General features: G+C 35.7%; 1 protein-coding gene across 3 annotated transcripts in view; it reads left to right on the plus strand.

Moving 5' to 3' along the window:
- LOC104896285 (type IV inositol polyphosphate 5-phosphatase 3) overlaps positions 1-16,156 on the plus strand; it is a 37,831-nt gene extending 21,675 nt beyond the window's left edge. For 2 of the 3 annotated variants that reach the window (XM_019249406.3, XM_057393175.1), the window contains 10 exons: positions 4,051-4,095; positions 4,282-4,558; positions 7,830-7,902; positions 8,006-8,110; positions 8,387-9,218; positions 10,927-11,111; positions 11,237-11,345; positions 13,380-13,522; positions 14,987-15,221; positions 15,513-16,156. In XM_019249406.3, coding sequence (XP_019104951.2) covers positions 4,051-4,095; positions 4,282-4,558; positions 7,830-7,902; positions 8,006-8,110; positions 8,387-9,218; positions 10,927-11,111; positions 11,237-11,345; positions 13,380-13,522; positions 14,987-15,221; positions 15,513-15,536 — 2,028 coding nt within the window. In that variant the 3' untranslated portion in view covers positions 15,537-16,156. The remainder of the gene's footprint in view (positions 1-4,050; positions 4,096-4,281; positions 4,559-7,829; positions 7,903-8,005; positions 8,111-8,386; positions 9,219-10,926; positions 11,112-11,236; positions 11,346-13,379; positions 13,523-14,986; positions 15,222-15,512) is intronic. The other variant, XM_010683015.4, reaches the window with a different exon arrangement.
- Positions 16,157-17,953: the final 1,797 nt, after the last annotated feature.

Consider the following 17,953-nt stretch of genomic DNA (forward strand, 5'->3'; position numbering starts at 1 on the left):
TTCCAAAAAACCCACATGCCACCTGCCATTCCAAAAGAAGGGATGAAGTCATGATGGTGAAACCCACAAAACCTAGTGAAAGCCTCCGTAGGGGGGGAAGAGGTTTTGGTTTCACAAAGCATCATGACCTGAACATTATTTAACTTACAAAAAACTTTTACTTCCTCCAACAGTAGAGGTCTTTTACATCCTCTAGCATTCCAAAAACTAATATTCATAACATGGCAGTGGGAAAGAGAAGAACCTGACTAGGTCCTTCCCCTCTTCAGGTTGGTTGTAGACGACTCTTCATCTGAATCCATCTTCCTTCTCTTAGCTGAACTAGAAGCTGACATGGAGTCCTTGATACTAGCCCCTTCAACTCTCATCCCCTCAATCTGCTTAATGATTGAGGTCTCAGAATGGAGAGAGTGAAAGAGCATCTTGCTGAGAAACATAGCCCCCAGATGAACATTTCTTCCAGGAATATGTGTCTCAACAATACCAGATAGGACACCTTCCTCAGCATATAAAACATTCTCATCATCCATGAAACCATCAGCATCAGAATAAAACCACATTCTAACAGCTCAGCAGGATAAATAACCCTTAAAGAGAAATTGGGGACTTGACAGATTCATCATTGACTAAGGGAGGGAGGAGGGTCATAGCACCAGGAGGCACCAGAGCATCATGCTCATACTGCTTAGCAGTAGTACTTACTAGACAACCAGAAGAAGGAGGGATAACTGAAGGCATCACAGACTCACAATCATCATCAGAGGAATCCACTTCTATAACAGGGTGGCAACATCACCCCCTTACCTTTCCCAGCCTGAGAAGGCAATGATAAGGCAGCAACTGTAGGATGGACTGAACAACAGGTTCTCTAAAGAGATACCAGCACCAGCACAACATTTTTCTTTCCTGTAAATGACTTTCCAGGGAACTTTTTCTTTGGAACAAACTTTTTGAGGAGTAGCAGAAGAAGAGGAGGTCTAACAATGTGTTTAGGCCTAGCCTCTACCACTAAAGCTTGCTCAGCAGTGGTAAGAGGCTTAGCTAGCCTAGTAGCACCTTGAATGAACTCAGCAAGCCATTGCTTTTTTGGATGTTTCATTAACATCACTTTACTTCTTTGAGGAGGAGGGATAGAATCAAACAGTCATCAATACTGTGATCATCACAACCACAAAATGAACATCCAACAGAAAAGTCCTCATACCATATAACATAACCACATTTCACACCACCAGCTCTAGTAACTTCAGCATATTCCAACAGAGGCTCAGTAATATCTACCCTAACACATGCACGAGCAAATCTTATCTTATGCTTTAAAATTGAACGAGTATCCACTCTAATCAAAGCACCTATATTGTTAGCAGCTAACAGATTGGCTATGGAATCAAAGTTAAGCAACTCAGCAGGAAATCTAGGAATCCTTACCCACAAGTCCACATACTTAATTTCCTCCACATGTGGATCAAAATGAGGCTTCCAGGGGTAAACAACAAACAACTCACCTTGCACATGCCAAGGTCTTTCAGACCATACAAGAAACAAATCACCAGGATTAGCAAATTTAATCATAACCCAGTTATTACCCATATATAGGTATTCTATATCACCCTTACAGAATTGCCAATCAGCTTTTGTTCTAAACATAATAGTCCTCAAATCAACAACAGCACCCAACATCTTACCAACTAAACAAGTTTTTGAAAGATCATCAATATCTTGCTTAACTTGAGATAATTCATCTAATATAATAGCTTCAGGAAAAGTTGGGGGACCCGGAGGGTCACTTACATACAGAGAAGCAGGACTAGGAGATGGAACTGCAGCCATCTCATCAGGTACCAGAGCACCCTCAGCAACATTCTGGAACTGGCCATGCTCTTCAGAAAGTAAAGCTTCCTTGAACGATTGCATCCTCACACAAAACCACAACAGAGAGATTAAACTATTGCCAAACTTTTTTGAATCTAGATATAAAAATATCAATAAGACAAATAGCAATTGACAGAGAAAGAAGAAGTGGATATAACAAAGACTTGCCTTTTATATACCCAAATTTCTCCGGAAAACCAAAATAAAGAGCTATGAATCCATACCTGAGTAGGGACTTTTCCAATCGCATTAAATGCGAGAACCAAATTAATGGATAAAAATCCAATAACATCAAGAAATCTAACTGGAAAGATACAAAAAACACCCCCAAAAACCCCAGATAATGATGAAAAAAGAAACAAAGACATTAAGAATCGCATTTAATACACTAGCAGAGAACTGAACCATCACTTCACTCATCTGACAAAACCAACACCTCAACCCTAATTTGAACTTGAAACCCCTAAAAATGAGCCACCTCAGCCAAAGAAACTGGCAATTAAGGATATAATTAAGCAAACAAGCAAAAAAAACTGCATTTACTGCTTCAATAACACGCCAACTAACTAATTTAGATAATCGCAAACCTAATTCAGCCGCAGACCTAGCCCTAATTTGCATAGGGGTAGTCTGTACTTCACCCACTCGCAATTGATTACAGAGGATATTAACTGACTGAAGAAGAATAATGATTACTCTCAAAATTAAGTCCCAATCAAAGGCTAAGAATTGAAGCGAAAATTTTCGCGGAACTAAGATCGATTTTCTAGGGTTTCTGATAGAACTAAGGGGCTGAGGCTGTTGGTTAGAGCTTCTCTCTCTAACTTTCTCTCTCATCTTTTTCTTTTTTTAGTTAACATTAAGCTTTAGTTTATCAGAGGGAAATACCAACAACTAAGTATATAAGCACATGATAGTTTACCAAAATGATTTATTGATTTACTCCTAAAAAACCAAAAGAAATCCTAACAAAGTGATTTATTTTAATTTTTCAAAAAGGTGCAAGTATCAAATAAGTGGTTTGCTAAATATTAACGGGTTGGACACAAATATGTTTGAGTTTTGATTATTTACTAAATGATCTTAGAATTTTTCATTGAGCTTGTTCATTTACCTATCAAATGAGCTATGTCCACATTTGACCGAGGTTGTTCACAAGTAGTACACAAACTAGAGGTGATCATGGGCCGGGTCGCGCCGCGGCCAAAAAAATTTACCCATTGGTCGGGCTGGGCCTAAATTCGGGTCGAATTTTTGTGTCCAAAGCCCGATATTTCGGGCCTAAGTTAGCGGGCTTTTGTAGGCCAAAACGGGCCGGGCCAAAAAATAGACTAAAAAGTCGTTTTTGGCTTGCCCAAAGCCCGCCTAAAGCCAAAAAAATATACGGGCGGCCGGGCCGAGCCCGGCCCGCGGGCCGAAAAATTCTGCCCAAAACCCGGCCAAAAAACGGGCCGGGCCGGGCCAAAATGATCGCCTCTAACGCAAACATATGAACTCATAGGCAACCTTTGTAGGTAGGAAACAAACACAAACACAGCTAATACTAGGGGTGTTTATGGGTGGTTAACCGTCTCAAAACAATATTTCGATTCGGTAATCAAAAGTTTATGTTCGCTCTTTTTGCGAACCTTAACCGTTTAGACGGTTACCGCCTAAGCGGTTAACCGTTTTTCGGCACAGTTTTTCGGTTAACCATTAACCATTATTTAAGTTATACTATTATATTGTGCATATATTTTAATATCATATATATTCTAAGGTAAAATATATTGTAAAGTAGATAATAAATCTATTGGAAAACATAACTAACACGAACATTTCACTTGATTCCCTAATTATAGTGTTTATATTAGTAATAGAGTTTCCAAATAATCACATACTTCTTCTTATTATTATTGTAACTTAATAACAAATATTAAAATTAATGTAATTATTTGAAAATGTTTTACAACAATTAAATAGAGAAAAAACTCATCTTGATTCTTGGGTCCCTACATGATATCTTATACTCCTAAAAGAGATTAGGCTCAGAAATTGCATAATTAAAATTGGGTATTATAAAGGCATAAAAGCGGTTAATTTGTGTTGAATTGGACTATTGGTGGTTATCTTCCTCCACCACTTAAAACTTGTATCTCTCTCCTCTATTACTCTAAAAACAATTCTATGGGTCTCTAGTTCTCCAGGATGCAGCCACGTCACACTCGGCGTCGATCACTTGAGGTACTTCTCTCTCTCCTTTCTCTCTCCTCTTTCTTGCTTAGCTTGAAAGTTGAAATAGAGCTCATAATTATGGTCAATTTTGAGGTAATTATTCATGAGTTTAAGTCAAATTAAGAAGAAAGAAAAAATAAGAATTGAGATGTGAAAAGTTTGATGATTGAAATTGGTAAAACAAAAAAACTGTAGAGAAATGAAGAGAGACGTAGAAGCAATGGCAGTAGTAGAAGTAGTTGGGCTGAAATATGTTGTTTGGGTTGCACCTGCCTGCAGCTGTTGTGGCCCAGGGTTGTTCTTCGAAAATGGCTCAACATCTCTTCTAAGGATTCTGATTTCAGCGCCGACACTGATGTCGACGACATTGATGATGATGAAGATGACCGCAACGACGATGATGACGAGGACAGCAACAACAACAACAACAACAACAAGGACAGGAATTTCACTGGTGATCTAGAACCCGAAGGTACTATGAATTTTATCCAAGGTTTCGGAAATGTATTTAATGCTTATATGTATTTACCTTTCGTAAAGGTAGATTTATACTATAACTTTTTACTGTCTGTTCTATGAAGGGTGGATGTGACAATCATATTTAATGCTTATTTGGGTAAAAGTGAAATGATATTTATGTGATTATAAAAACCTACCTACATATGGAAATATTAAGTAATAAATACGAAATATATAAACAGATAAAAAAAACAAAGTATATATTAATAACATCGATCGATCGATATGTGATATTATGATGAATTTGTAAACGAATTTTATCTTAGCTGATATCTTTATTTAATGCTTACTGTTAGCAATCTTAGCATTTAGGGTTGGTTATATGTAAATCCACTTTTACTCAAAACATCCTTTTCTAGTTAAGTTAACCTTTTCTACTTTGACTGTATTTTTTTTCATTTTATTGATGCGAGATTGAAAAAGTAGGTTGGTACATACTTTCTCCGTTTCATTTACTCGCTACACTTCTCAATTCACGGGATCTTAGGCAATTTTTGGAGAAAAGAGAGGTAGAGAATAAAAAGAAAAGGGTTCTATGTGAGAGGAGAGGGATAGAGAGAATTTAGTAATGTGAAATTTCCTACAATAGAAAGTGTAGCGAATATTATGAAACGGAGGAAGTAAATAATTTTCCCATAAGTTCCGGTTTGGTTTCAAGTACTTCTTCCGTTTTTTATATATTTTTTGTTTCTTTTAGGAAGTTTTAAATTAGATGTTACACATTTATTTTGGGTAATAACTTTTCTCTATTTTTTTCCTATCACATGTTCACATGAGACTTTTTATTTTTATTTTTTTGTCTCTTTCTCTCTCCTCCAGAAATCGCCTAGTATTCCGTTATTTTGAAAGTGGAACATGTTAAAAAAAAAAAGACGACGTATTATGATTTCGGGTCTTGTATTACTTGCTACATTGTGGTCTAACACAATTTTTTAAGAGATAACATGTGCAGAATGTTAGAGACAACTTTATTAGTACAATTAAATGACAAAAAAAAAGATAAAATGGGTTTAAATAAAACGGGAATCACATGCCAAAAAAGTACTTGTAAGTTGTATCTATTAATTCGGAGTATCTTTGTTAGATGTACCAAGTAAAAATGGTGAGGGAAGAAATGGAAGCAGTATAAAATGGCAAAAGTCTCTGAGTCCATTGCAGTTACAGCTAATTCACTATATGGAGTTTTGTTGCTCAGATTCTGCAACTCTTGGCTGAGAATTGAGATGGATCGTCCTTTTCACTGTTTTCACTTTTGGTTAAAAGTGAAAATATGGTCAAAGTTCCCAACTCTTGCCGTCTTATTATATGGACATATGCTTAAAGCTGTCTTGATTAAATGAAACTTAAACTAAGTGACAAACATCACCCTGTTAACTGTTAAAGGAAACAGTATAACAAATGATATTCCCTTTTTTTACTGTTCTAAAAGTATAATACCAACTTTTTGGACATAGGGAGCTCTGTTTGAGGATCATTCCCAAGTATTCAGGTCCTTTTATGGTGTTGGGTATATGTCTGACAACGAGACAAGATAAATTCCAGCGTTTTAAATAGTAAGGGAAAAAAAACTAATTTGGTAGCATTTAATATGGTTGGTCATGTGTGTAAAATACTCTTAGTAGGTGATGGATGTGACAAGACGGATAAGACTTTTTCTAATAGATATAGACGCACAATGTGTAGTGCTTGTTTCGCTATGATACAGTGTGTCATGTTAAGATACTGTCCAAAGGTATTCCTTTGTCAAAGACATGTAAACTACAAAAAAGAAAACACATGTAGATAATTGTTTGTATATACCATAACCTAATTTCTACAGAATTAGGTTTCCTATGTCAACACTCAACAGGGTTTTGTTATAGTACACACTATGTATCTCCCAATTAGGGACAATTCACTAGTTAACATTATCCACTAAGTTCCCTTTGTTTAAAACTTGTGTTTGCGGAAATTCTATCACGCGTTTATTGAAAATGGCGTAGCAATTATTTATTTATATATATATAGTAAAAGTGAAAGAAAACAAACTAAACTGACTTGACTAGGAAGTTACAAGCCTATAACCAAGAAGGATACTACAACTAGGAAGCTTAAAATATCCTTCACCCTCCTCTTCTCTCAAGTTGTGTGTGCTACTTCTCTTATAGGTAAGAGACCAGCCTAATACCTCCATGCACCTTACTCAATGATCTCTCACTGCCAATACATGCACCAGCCTGCTACTTCCATGCACCCTACTCAATGATGGACAACATTAAAACATTGTTTTCCAACAGGCCAAATTGTCCAAGCCACTGTGTGAAACACTGACCCTACAATATCATGGACTACATTAACAATCCCTCCGTGGTTCCCCTTGCTACTAAGCCGAGGCTCTTCCTGCTTCTATTCCCGCCTTTACTAGTGCAAAGCTCCTCAGATGCCAATAGAATTTGGTGTATGTGGCTCTTCGGCACATGTTAAATTTGCACTATTATAGTCCAGTAGATAAGTGAAAACGACGACCATATCAGACAGTGCATCTCACTCTCATTCTTTCTTGGGTTCTTCATTAGCTTGACATCAATTACACCTTCTCACATGGGAATTCATAGAGACATATTATATGTTTCAGCCCAGACTATTCTTGACTCATTAGCACCACACCATGTATGCCGCCTCAGGGAGTCCCTTTTTGGCCTTAAACAGGCCCTTTGTGAGTGTGGTTTACCTCTCCTCTCACCCTGGTCAAGTGTCAATGCTCCAATTATGTAGAAATGGATATCCAATTTGTTTGTGAAGAAGGTTTCCCTTGGTCAAGCATGTTACATGTCCGTACTGGCTCATAGCGCGCCAACATCTTTACCAAGGGTCTCCCTTCCTCTCTATATATGGAGTTTCACCCTTCTCACGTGTGCAGGGGTGTGATAATAGATAAATAAATGTGTAGGTATTTGTGTGATAACAGGAACATAAATATGTAAATGTTTCTTCATGTTTATCTTTGCTGATGTGTGGGTTGTGTTTTATGTCAATAGGGTTGTGTTTTACACACTGTGTATTCTAAAATTCAATGACATCCAATTCACTAATTAGCTCTCACAAATAAGATGCTCAAGAAATTCATAAGACATGGCTAATACGTTGTTACTTCGACATTGAATAATATTATGAAATATGAATAATGTCAATGTATTGCATCGTTCCTTTTATGTCTTCTCACACTCAGTACATCTCAATTTCAGACAACCTACCACGATTAAGAAGGCGAAACTCTGAAACTCATAGGGCACAATACATACATAAAAAAGAAATCAGGTATCTGTTATGTTATTGATATTCTAATCAAATTAGCATAGTGAAAGCTATTGTTTCTTTATTGTGGGCAAGGTTTGCTAAGTTCTTTCCTTATGGCTTGTAGAGTATGTGTTGGGACATGGAATGTTGGTGGAAAACATCCTCCTGCTGATCTAGATATTGAGGAATGGGTAAACATCAATGATCCGTCTGACATCTATGTTCTAGGGTAAGCATCTGCACAGTAATTGTAATCTTGTTGCTATCTCTCTGATTTCTTATGATGTTTCTTAGTTTCTTACTATCTTCCTAGAGTTATATAAAGCTACCTTCAGACTACTTGCGTACTATATATCTTATGCTTCTTTTCGCGACACATAAGTATTTAATTGAAAAGCATGATTTTCTCTCTCCTTGGCTTGCTGTACTAATAATCCTTGGATTGACTCTTTTTTACAGTTGAATATAGATTTATATTGATCGCAAGAAATTTTCTTTTATGAAGTTTCCAGGAAATTGTACCACTAAATGCTGGAAACATATTAGGAGCTGAAGATAAGCGACCAATCTTCGAATGGGAAAATATCATTCGAGATACACTTGGTAGAGTTCCTGCAAAAAAGGGCTATAAAAGCTACAGTGATCCCCCCTCTCCATCAAAGTTCAAGCCGGCAGATGATGTCCCTGATCTGGAGGATCATATATCACTTGGTTCTGATAGTGAAGGGGAGGAAGAAGTGTATCCTTTGGATGAGGATCCCATTGGATTCTATGAAGTAAGGGACAAACTGGTCAGTGGTGATGGAATATTCAAGTATCAGGAAGTTTCAAATGATGAAGGCGAAAAGAATTTAAGGAAGCAATTTTCTTGTCCAAAGAGGTTGGATAGATTACGCTGCTTTCCATCAGGGAATTTAGTTGATGAATTCATCAAGAATCCAGTGACTATGAAGTTAAACAAAACTCTAAGTGGAACAGAAAGGATTGGTCTGAGTTGGCCTGAGCCACCCCTCGATTTGTTAGCTCAACGTATTTTGGAGAGACCATATAGTTTTAAGTCCACAAAATCTTTTAAAAAGGACGAATCATTTAGGGCATACGATTCTTTCAGGATAACTGGTGATAACAAGACACTGTCAGATGCTGCTGCACTTGCAGAACTTGATCTTGAATCACTTATACAGCGTAGAAGGAAACCTGAATATGTGAGGATAGCAAGTAAGCAAATGGTTGGAATTTTCCTCACAATATGGGTTCGCAAAGACTTGCGCAAACATATTCAGAACCTGAAGGTGTCTACTGTTGGTGTTGGTGTAATGGGATATATTGGTAATAAGGTCTGTCTGTTTTCTTTGATTGATCCTTCTTCTTGTTCATCTTTTCTATTGCCTCCTAACTCAATCTGTGGTTATTAGTGGTGGCTTCATTCTGTTCTTGGAAATGTCTGATAAAGTCATTTATAACTAAATTTATGCCGAAATTCAGTTATTCACTCCTCTCGTCTCTTCCATTTGAGACTCTGAATTGTAATAGCATTTGGTGCACAAAAATCTAATCAAGAAGCTTCATTTACGAATTTGTTTTTCTTATGTACTCAGTGTTTACCCCATAGTGATGTTACTATAGAACAGATTTAGATGTGTGTCTTTTGCATGTCTCTCTAGTATTGGTAAGACCATGGTGCTATTGTTTCTTAGAATTAAGATTGCTCCTTTGCATAACCTTCAACTGCTTTGAATCTGCTTGTTCCATGTTCCAGATATATAATCAAGGATTTAGTTATGTTTTAATGTGTCAAATGGTGATGTTGTTTACAAGCATAGCCTAATGAATTGTCTAAGAGGCTCTTACTCAAGTGGAGTTCTATTGCTTCTTTTGACCGCTCTCTACTATGTCTATTGAGATTCCGTTTATTTTTTATTTTGGGCTTTTCTATATGGTATTCCCATGGTTCGAATATACGGTTTTAGTCACGATTTAGGAAACGACTGTGATTTCGTGGGAACAGATATGTTCAACAAGGACCACATCACAGTTTATCATACTTTATTTGCACTATATTATAGAATAACTTATATAGCATTTGTTTTTTTTTTTTTTTTTTTTTTTTTACTTTTTCCGCCTATCCAACATAGGTTCGTGATTGTTGTTTGCTTGCCTCTTCTTTTCTCTATCTATATTTTTTTATGTTGATTTATGTCATTGTTGGAGGGAGGTGTAGGGAGCAATGGGAATCTCTAGAAAAGAAAAATATGAAAAGTAGCGTCTTGATACGGGAAATAAAGGAAACGCGGCCGAAATTGCCTTGTCATGGTTGGTTCGGCCGAAATTTCGGCTTAAATTCACCAGTTTGAAATTGTTAAATTCGGTTTGCGGAAGTCGAAACCATTCTATGTGGTACTCAGTGTGATAAGATTTTCAAGTAGCTTCGTAGTGTCCAACCTTTTTCAGGCGAAGAATTTCTCTCCCTTTTAATGTAAGTGTAAGCACTAACAACAAGAAAATAAACGGAAACATTAACGCTGACTAATGGAGGGGTACAGCCTAGAACTCACACAAATTTCAAGGGTACTTGGATGGAAAAAACATTGGAAGTGCAGCTTAGAAAATGTTAAAACATAGGGGTACCAGTACCACGTAGATCTTTTTCATTTTATTTTTCTATAATGTCTTCCCCATCTTAATAAATTACTGAAAATCCTGATGACGAACCATGTGAGGTCGGACATTAAGCATCCCCAATCTGCTGTGTCATGAATGATCTAGTATTCTAGTTGCTATGTTCTGTTCATAGTTTCAACATGTCTAGGAATTCTTTCTCACATTCTTCTTAATTTAAATAAACTCTTAGATTTCTATTTGTCTGTTCTTGCCGTGTAGTTATTTTGTGTATTGATAAATTCTTTTTCCTACACAAGGCAAAAAAGGAATGCTTTGCCTTTCATGTCTTATATAATTGTATCTACTTTAATCATGTCTCCTATTTCTCAATATATACTTCATATTTCATTGTCTGGGAATAATTAAAAAATGATTATTTTTTAGGGAGCAGTTTCGATCAGCATGTCTATATATCAGACTCTTTTCTGCTTCATATGTACTCATCTAACATCTGGAGAAAAAGAAGCTGAGCAAATAAAACGAAATGCTGATGTGAATGAAATACACCGGAGGACATATTTTCGCACTGAATCAGGTCTTGGAGTTCCCAAGAGCATTTATGATCATGAGTAAGCTCTGTTTATTGACACTTCTTGATTTTCAGCAATTGATCATTTTCTTTCTCCTGAAGAAGGCTGTTCAAAGTTCTCTGGTTGTTCCGAACATGACATTAGCTGTATGTTTATTTTTTCAGGAGAATAATTTGGCTTGGTGATTTGAACTATCGCATCAACTTGTCATATGACCAGACACGGCAACTAATATCCGGAAAAGACTGGTCCGGATTGGCTGAATATGATCAGGTATCAGCTCAGATAAATTACTCCCTTATTACTTTGTCGAAACTTATATGTGTAGATGTCCAAGTCCAACTCTTTTGAAATGTGCACTTTATGAGTTTAATATCACATTGAAAACTGACGCACGATACCATACTAATTTGTAGTTGTTTGGCCAGTTAAAGGCTTATACTCTATCGTTGGTGGGGCCACTTCTGACCAGTCCTGCACTTAGTAATTGCAAACGTATAAGCACTAACTGCGTTTTGGATTACTCCAAATGTGTTTAGCCTTAGTCCTTTTGCTTATTTTATTTTTTTTGGAAAAACAAAATTTGTTTTTCCTCCTTGCCAACATAGGATCTGGCATGTTTTACATAGCTTGTGTTGAGGCTTTCTACTAGCTCTCTTATTCAGATCTAAGAGAACATGCTTGTTATAAAGTCAAAAAAATTTAGTTTTCTGCATTCATTTGTGTTGATTATCTCGATGAGAATGTCATGTCTGCGAGTGTCCCAAATGCTGACTTTTAGTATTGTATCAGAGTCAATAAGGATCAATTTTATAGTATGGCTGTGATGATCAGTTCATGACATCTGAAAAAACATCATCTCCTAAAGCAGAATGTGCCGTAAGGTTGTATCTTGTTGACCCGTTGGTAAAAAAAGCGTAAATGGGAGCTCATAAGATTGTTGAGCTCAAGTAGAACTGAAATTGGATATTTAGTTTCTTCAAGTTTGTGAAGTGAATTGAACTGCGTAGTCATCACTTATCCTGTCACACCCTGTCAGACCAGTCAGGAAGATAACACTGTCATTAACACTTTTTGTTAGTGATGTGTCGTTAAATAGTGGTATGGAAGAAACTCAATGATGCAAACATTTTGGTACTATCTATGACAGAATAAGATGCGAATTCAGGGATTAGCATTTAGAGATTTCTTGAGACTGCAGAAATATCTTTTCTGGTTCTGGTTTGATGAGATTTATACAGATGATATACTACCTACCCACAAAGAAATTATTACTTTTACGTTTGTAGGCCTCTCTTTAGGCTTTTAGGGAGTGAATGAAATATTGTGTGAAAAAATTTGTTTTTACAAATTGATGTTTGTGCTTTGTTGGGTTTTGGAGAGTTGAGTCAGGACTACCTTTTTGATTGCAGAGAGGTTCTTCATCAGTTTGCACTGCAAAACGAATCTATTTCTGCAAGCATTAAGGAAACCCTTCTTGTTAGTCACATAATATGACATGGATCGACATAAGATTAAGAAACACTTACCAGATTGGACATTTGACTTCTTTTCCTTAATAGGTTGTCTCACCATCTCTCTTTCTTTTACTCTCATCCTCTCTACCTTGTTCACCTTTTCCCTACTTTTAATCTTCTCTCTACCTTTTGCATTTTTTTCCTTAGTTCATGTGCAAAAGCAGATGTCCTAATTTTATATAAACAGAGAGTATATGTCTGAATAATTGTCATGTGAAGTGCATGGAAACAGAGAAGAAAAGCAAGGTAGAGCCGAACCATCTAGCAAGTAATTATAGCAAGGTGCTAAAGTAATATTCACCAAAAATGTAAGATAATGATTGTAAATGATATGTCAAACTAAATCTCTTCCCTGCATCTTTTTAAGTGCACCAGATAGAGTAATAGAGAACTAGAAAAATAGACTTGACAGTATGATTTGAATTTCTCTAGTTCAATAGAAGATGCAAGACTCTTAACTAAAACATACTTAAACAAGTTTGGTTGTGCTAATATTTCTGTAACCAGCTTTATGCCTGTGAATTGATACATATCTATATAATGGGGTTTTGTAATCCCTTTCACAAAGTTGCGAAATCCCAGCTAGTCTATTATGTTTCCGGGAACACTGTGTTCTAAGAATATGCATCGAAGTCCTGATTGATGTACAATGGAAATTGTCGCTGCTCATTTTAAAACAAATTATGCAATATCAAATTGTACTTGGCATAAGATAAGTAGATTAACTTCTTTTGTTGAAAAGTCCATACCGTTGTCATAACTTTTGATATGGTGGCACTTGCAACTGCAGCTTATGAGAGAGTTTAAAAAAGGCCGTGCATTTGATGGATGGTCTGAAGGTATATTAAATTTTCCACCAACTTACAAATATGAGATGAATTCCGATGATTATTATGGAGAAGATCCGAAGGTGGGGAGACGTACCCCTGCATGGTAAGCAATCTATTATCATTTGTATTAAAAGTTCTGCCTTTTACGATCATGCTGTTTTGGCTTTAGCTTTTTCTATTTTGCTCCACTTCCTTTTCTTTCCTCCCCCCCCCCCATCCCCCCCTTTACATGGGGTGCACAGTGCTCTCTTCTCCAAGTCTTATCAGTTCCACATAAATTATAAATTAGTCTAATGGTCGTCCCAATTTCTGTGAACTTCTAATATTTTTGAAATCAAAGTTAAATTATTAATTGAAATTTATACATAACTAATATCTATCAAATTGAGTCAAATCAAATCCTCTTCCAATAAAAACAATAATCCTTGTAGATGAAATCTAACACCCTTGCATTCCCTTTATCACATTGATGCTTCATTATACAACCTTCCATGAGAGGGTTTATCGATCTGTTATAGTTTTGTACTTCACCATAATCTGATTCAACTGATTGGATATGAAGAATGGAGATTGAAGAACTCAATTATGCGGTGGAACTGTATCGATCCCAATCAATGAACCAATATGTAGTAGACCAACAAGTAGTAGAGAAGCGAAAGATATGGACTTCAAATTCTCATGAGCAGAGGGATAAAATCCAATTTATGGGTAGTCAAGCTCTTCATTACAGAGACAAAGAATATATATTGTGAACATTAACACGAAATCTGATAAACATTGGGGGTACCATTCCCTTAAAAAGCTTTGAAACCTTCAGATTGATAGACAAAACTAGGGTTTTGAGGGATTGAAGAGCTAGGAGTTCTACCAAACTTTCATTTGTAGTCTCCCCCCATATTTTTCTTTCCCTTTGGGCTTTTCCATCTCCTTGTTCAACTTTTTATTGTTTTTATCAATTATTAGCAAATAGAGGTGTTATATCATCTCCCACCAAATCATGGCCGTCATTATACAATCTTCTAAGAGGGGGTCAATCGATGTGGTATAGTTTTGAGGCGAAGATTCTGTGTAAACAATAGTTGTTTCCATGAGCTTAGTGCCAATCTTTCCACCTTCATTTTCATACATGTCTTAGTTCAGGTTGGCTGTCTAGTTAAAAGTCTTGTTCTCTTCACCTAATTTCTACTGGTTAAACTTTTTTGTGCAGACTAAATCTTAACTTTACTGATCTTAATTGATCTTTGCTGATTTAAACTGTTTTTTTCCCCAAAAGTCTACTGTTTTCCTCTTATGCAATTTACTAAGTTATATATATATATATATATATATATATATATATATATATATATATATATATATAACGGGATCGCTGTTATTGAAACTGATTTTGCTCATCAAATCTGATGTTTACTGATTACTATCAGTATGTTTCTGTTTTACATAAAAGAACATGGCCTAAGATGCCAAGTTCTGAATGCCAACAGTAAGAAGCTGTACTCTAAATATAGCCTTAAATTGTCTGAGATAAATTGTTTCATAATACAGTATTGAATTCTTTGCTTTTTAGGTGTGACCGCATACTCTCATTTGGAAAAGGATTGAAGCTGCTTAGCTATGGAAGGTCTGAACATAAGTTGTCTGACCATCGACCTGTCACTGCAATATATGATGTGGAGGTTGAGGTGTTCTCTCCTAGAAAGTTACAGCGGGCCCTTACATTTACTAATGCTGAAGTGGAAAATGAAGATATTGTGATTGACCTCAGAATGAATGCAGCATTGAGCCAATTGAGACTGGAAGAGGCAAGTAACAGTTCTTTGTTTCAAATATACTGATCTTCCCTTGATGCATAGCGCCACAGCCGTAGGGTGTCAGTATGATTAGCTATTATGTGATTCAAATAGAGAATTGTATTGTCCAGCCCTGTCCATTTGCTCCCTATCTCTTTCCATTGTAGATGTTCAATGGACATGAGAACTAATTTGTCAACATGCCAATATACTATGCAATTTCATTAGTAGCATTGAAAACCTTAAAGATCTATAATTCAATGTCACAAATTTTATTTCTAATATTGATGTCTGTTGCTGCAGGATATGGCTGAGTGGGGCCGTTGACTTGGCTGTTCCTCGTTCCATAATTCCTTTACATATATATCCAGCACTTCAATTTGATCACGCGTTTAGCTTTGGAGTGTTCAAATTCATCAACGGTATTGTACATTGCAGTTGGCGTGCTTCATCTTTGGTATTTGTACAGGTTTTATCTTTGACAAATAGGTAGAAGTTTGAGGAGGCAGGGTAGACTGATCTTCATGGTCAGTTTTCTTGAAGAATCTTCAAGAAGTGAAACCAAAAGTGCAGGAGGGTAAAAAAATCTTGGAGAAAATATAAACTATAAGTACCATGTACATTACACCCTTTTCATATACCATTACAAACTTTCCGTATACTATTACCATTTCTTCATACAGAACGAGAAGACGCAGGTAATAGCTTTTTTGTCGTTTGTGTAAGATTGTAAGAAGAGTAGCTTATATTTGCCCATGTTTGAGTGTATCCCATTTCTTTTGTACCATTAAAATTCACATCATTCAGATCTTTCATTCATTTAAACACCAAGTCGATTATATTGTACATTGATGGACTTGGATGATTTGTATGCCTGTATCTCTGATGTATCAATATGCTGCAAGAGATTTTTTTAATGTTTAAAACAGTTCATAGTTTGTAGGACATTTACTCTTGCAATTGGATAGATTGTACCGACTGTCATATCATCATATGTGAATGCATGTGCAATTAACATTATAGTTGAAAGTCTATGCAAGTAGTTTTAGTTGTCTGTGAGATTGAAATTTGAAACCATCTAGAGCAATTACAATGGTGCCTGAAATCGTATGAATTGAATTGGAAAAATCTCCACAAAACAATTAACGAAGTAAGCGTGAAGATTACATATGTGAATTTAAGCTGAACTGATGCAAAAAAGTGTGGACTATGGCCTTTCATTCCCTTGTTTCGTCGTGGCACACCCTCCCCGCAAGCACCCCCCGGCTCAGGGGGGACCAGAAAAGGCCTTTCGTTTTTGAGATTTCTTTTTCCGCTTATCATTTTGTTTCTTTTAAATGTAAGTTCAAAATACTTCAAATAAATAAATAAAAATATAGGTAAAAAGTAACAGATAATATTGAGACATTGGGTTAATAATGTTTTGAAATATAATAACAGGGTTTGGGCAAGAGTTGGGACAAGCTAGTGAAAAATGAAGTGGAGCAAAGGGAAGGATAATTGAGAAACAAATTAATACTTTATCTTCTGATACTATTGTAGCCTTGTATGCACTTTTAGGATATATTCATTCAACTTAAATAAATAACTTATAGGTCTGATCAAGTTGCATTAGGTGTACATATAAGGTAAAATCAAAATTAATGAGGTTTAATTAGGCGTAAACATAAAGGTAAATTCAAGTTCAGTCAATTCTAATAAATTATGTTTAGAATAGCTGGGGGAAGCAAACACAACTTTTGAAGGGTTTGTTGATAATCCTTACATGTAGGATGAGTTTTACCTAGTTCTTTTTTTTTTTTTTTTTTTTTTTTTTTTTTTTTTTTTGAGGAGAGGAGCTTTACCTAGTTTCTAACAATTATGAACAAATTGTTCATGACAAAGACTTATTTTTTAGTTCGATCTAGGTTTATTCATTTCAATTTAGCTTAATTCGGTCAAAATTAGTCCAAAAGCAAAAAGACTTATTCTAAACCATATGGAAAAAATAAGGGAGTTACGGGTGGAGTACATTTTTTGTCGAAGTAGCTTGAGATATTTGGATAGACAATAGTACTTTGGTTAGCCTATCTTACGGAGCTCGACTTGCTTTTATGTAACAAATGGGGTGCAAGCCATGCTGAACATAAAATTTTGATCTCATTATTTATGTTCAACCTTATTATGAAAAAAAAATAATAAAGAAGAGAGGGAATACGATTTTGGATAGAGACTAATAATGAGATCTAAATTACTTCTTGGTCTCGTGATGTCCTGTATTATTGTATGTAATTGATATTATTTTTTTGAATTTAGTGAAACATTAATCTATACAAATATATTAAAAGGCATGCGTGACAATGTATACATGCCACGTGGCACCTCTGTTACTCCATTAGAATTGTTCAATGTGTACATAAGTCATGTCAATTGTCAATTAACAAAAGTAAAATTAACTTGCAACAAGATTTAAACCCAGGACCTCTTGCTATTATACATGACACAATTACCATCTCAACCAACTTTTATTCATGCTTTAAGTGTCCACATATCATATTTGTACCTTTTAAATGTTGAGTTTTCCTTAATATATTTTAATGAAAATGAAAAAAAAATACAATATCAAATTTGGAAAACAAAACTAACCCAGGGTGACTCTTGGGCCCAAATACAAGTTTATGTATACAAAGGTGCTTGTAGTTTGAAATTATATATATTTAAAAGTATCATTAAAAAATTTGGATATATTTTTTCAATCACAATAT

The sequence above is a fragment of the Beta vulgaris genome, chromosome 1, assembly GCF_026745355.1.
Source record: "Beta vulgaris subsp. vulgaris cultivar EL10 chromosome 1, EL10.2, whole genome shotgun sequence".
Classification (NCBI taxonomy): Eukaryota; Viridiplantae; Streptophyta; class Magnoliopsida; order Caryophyllales; family Amaranthaceae; genus Beta; species Beta vulgaris.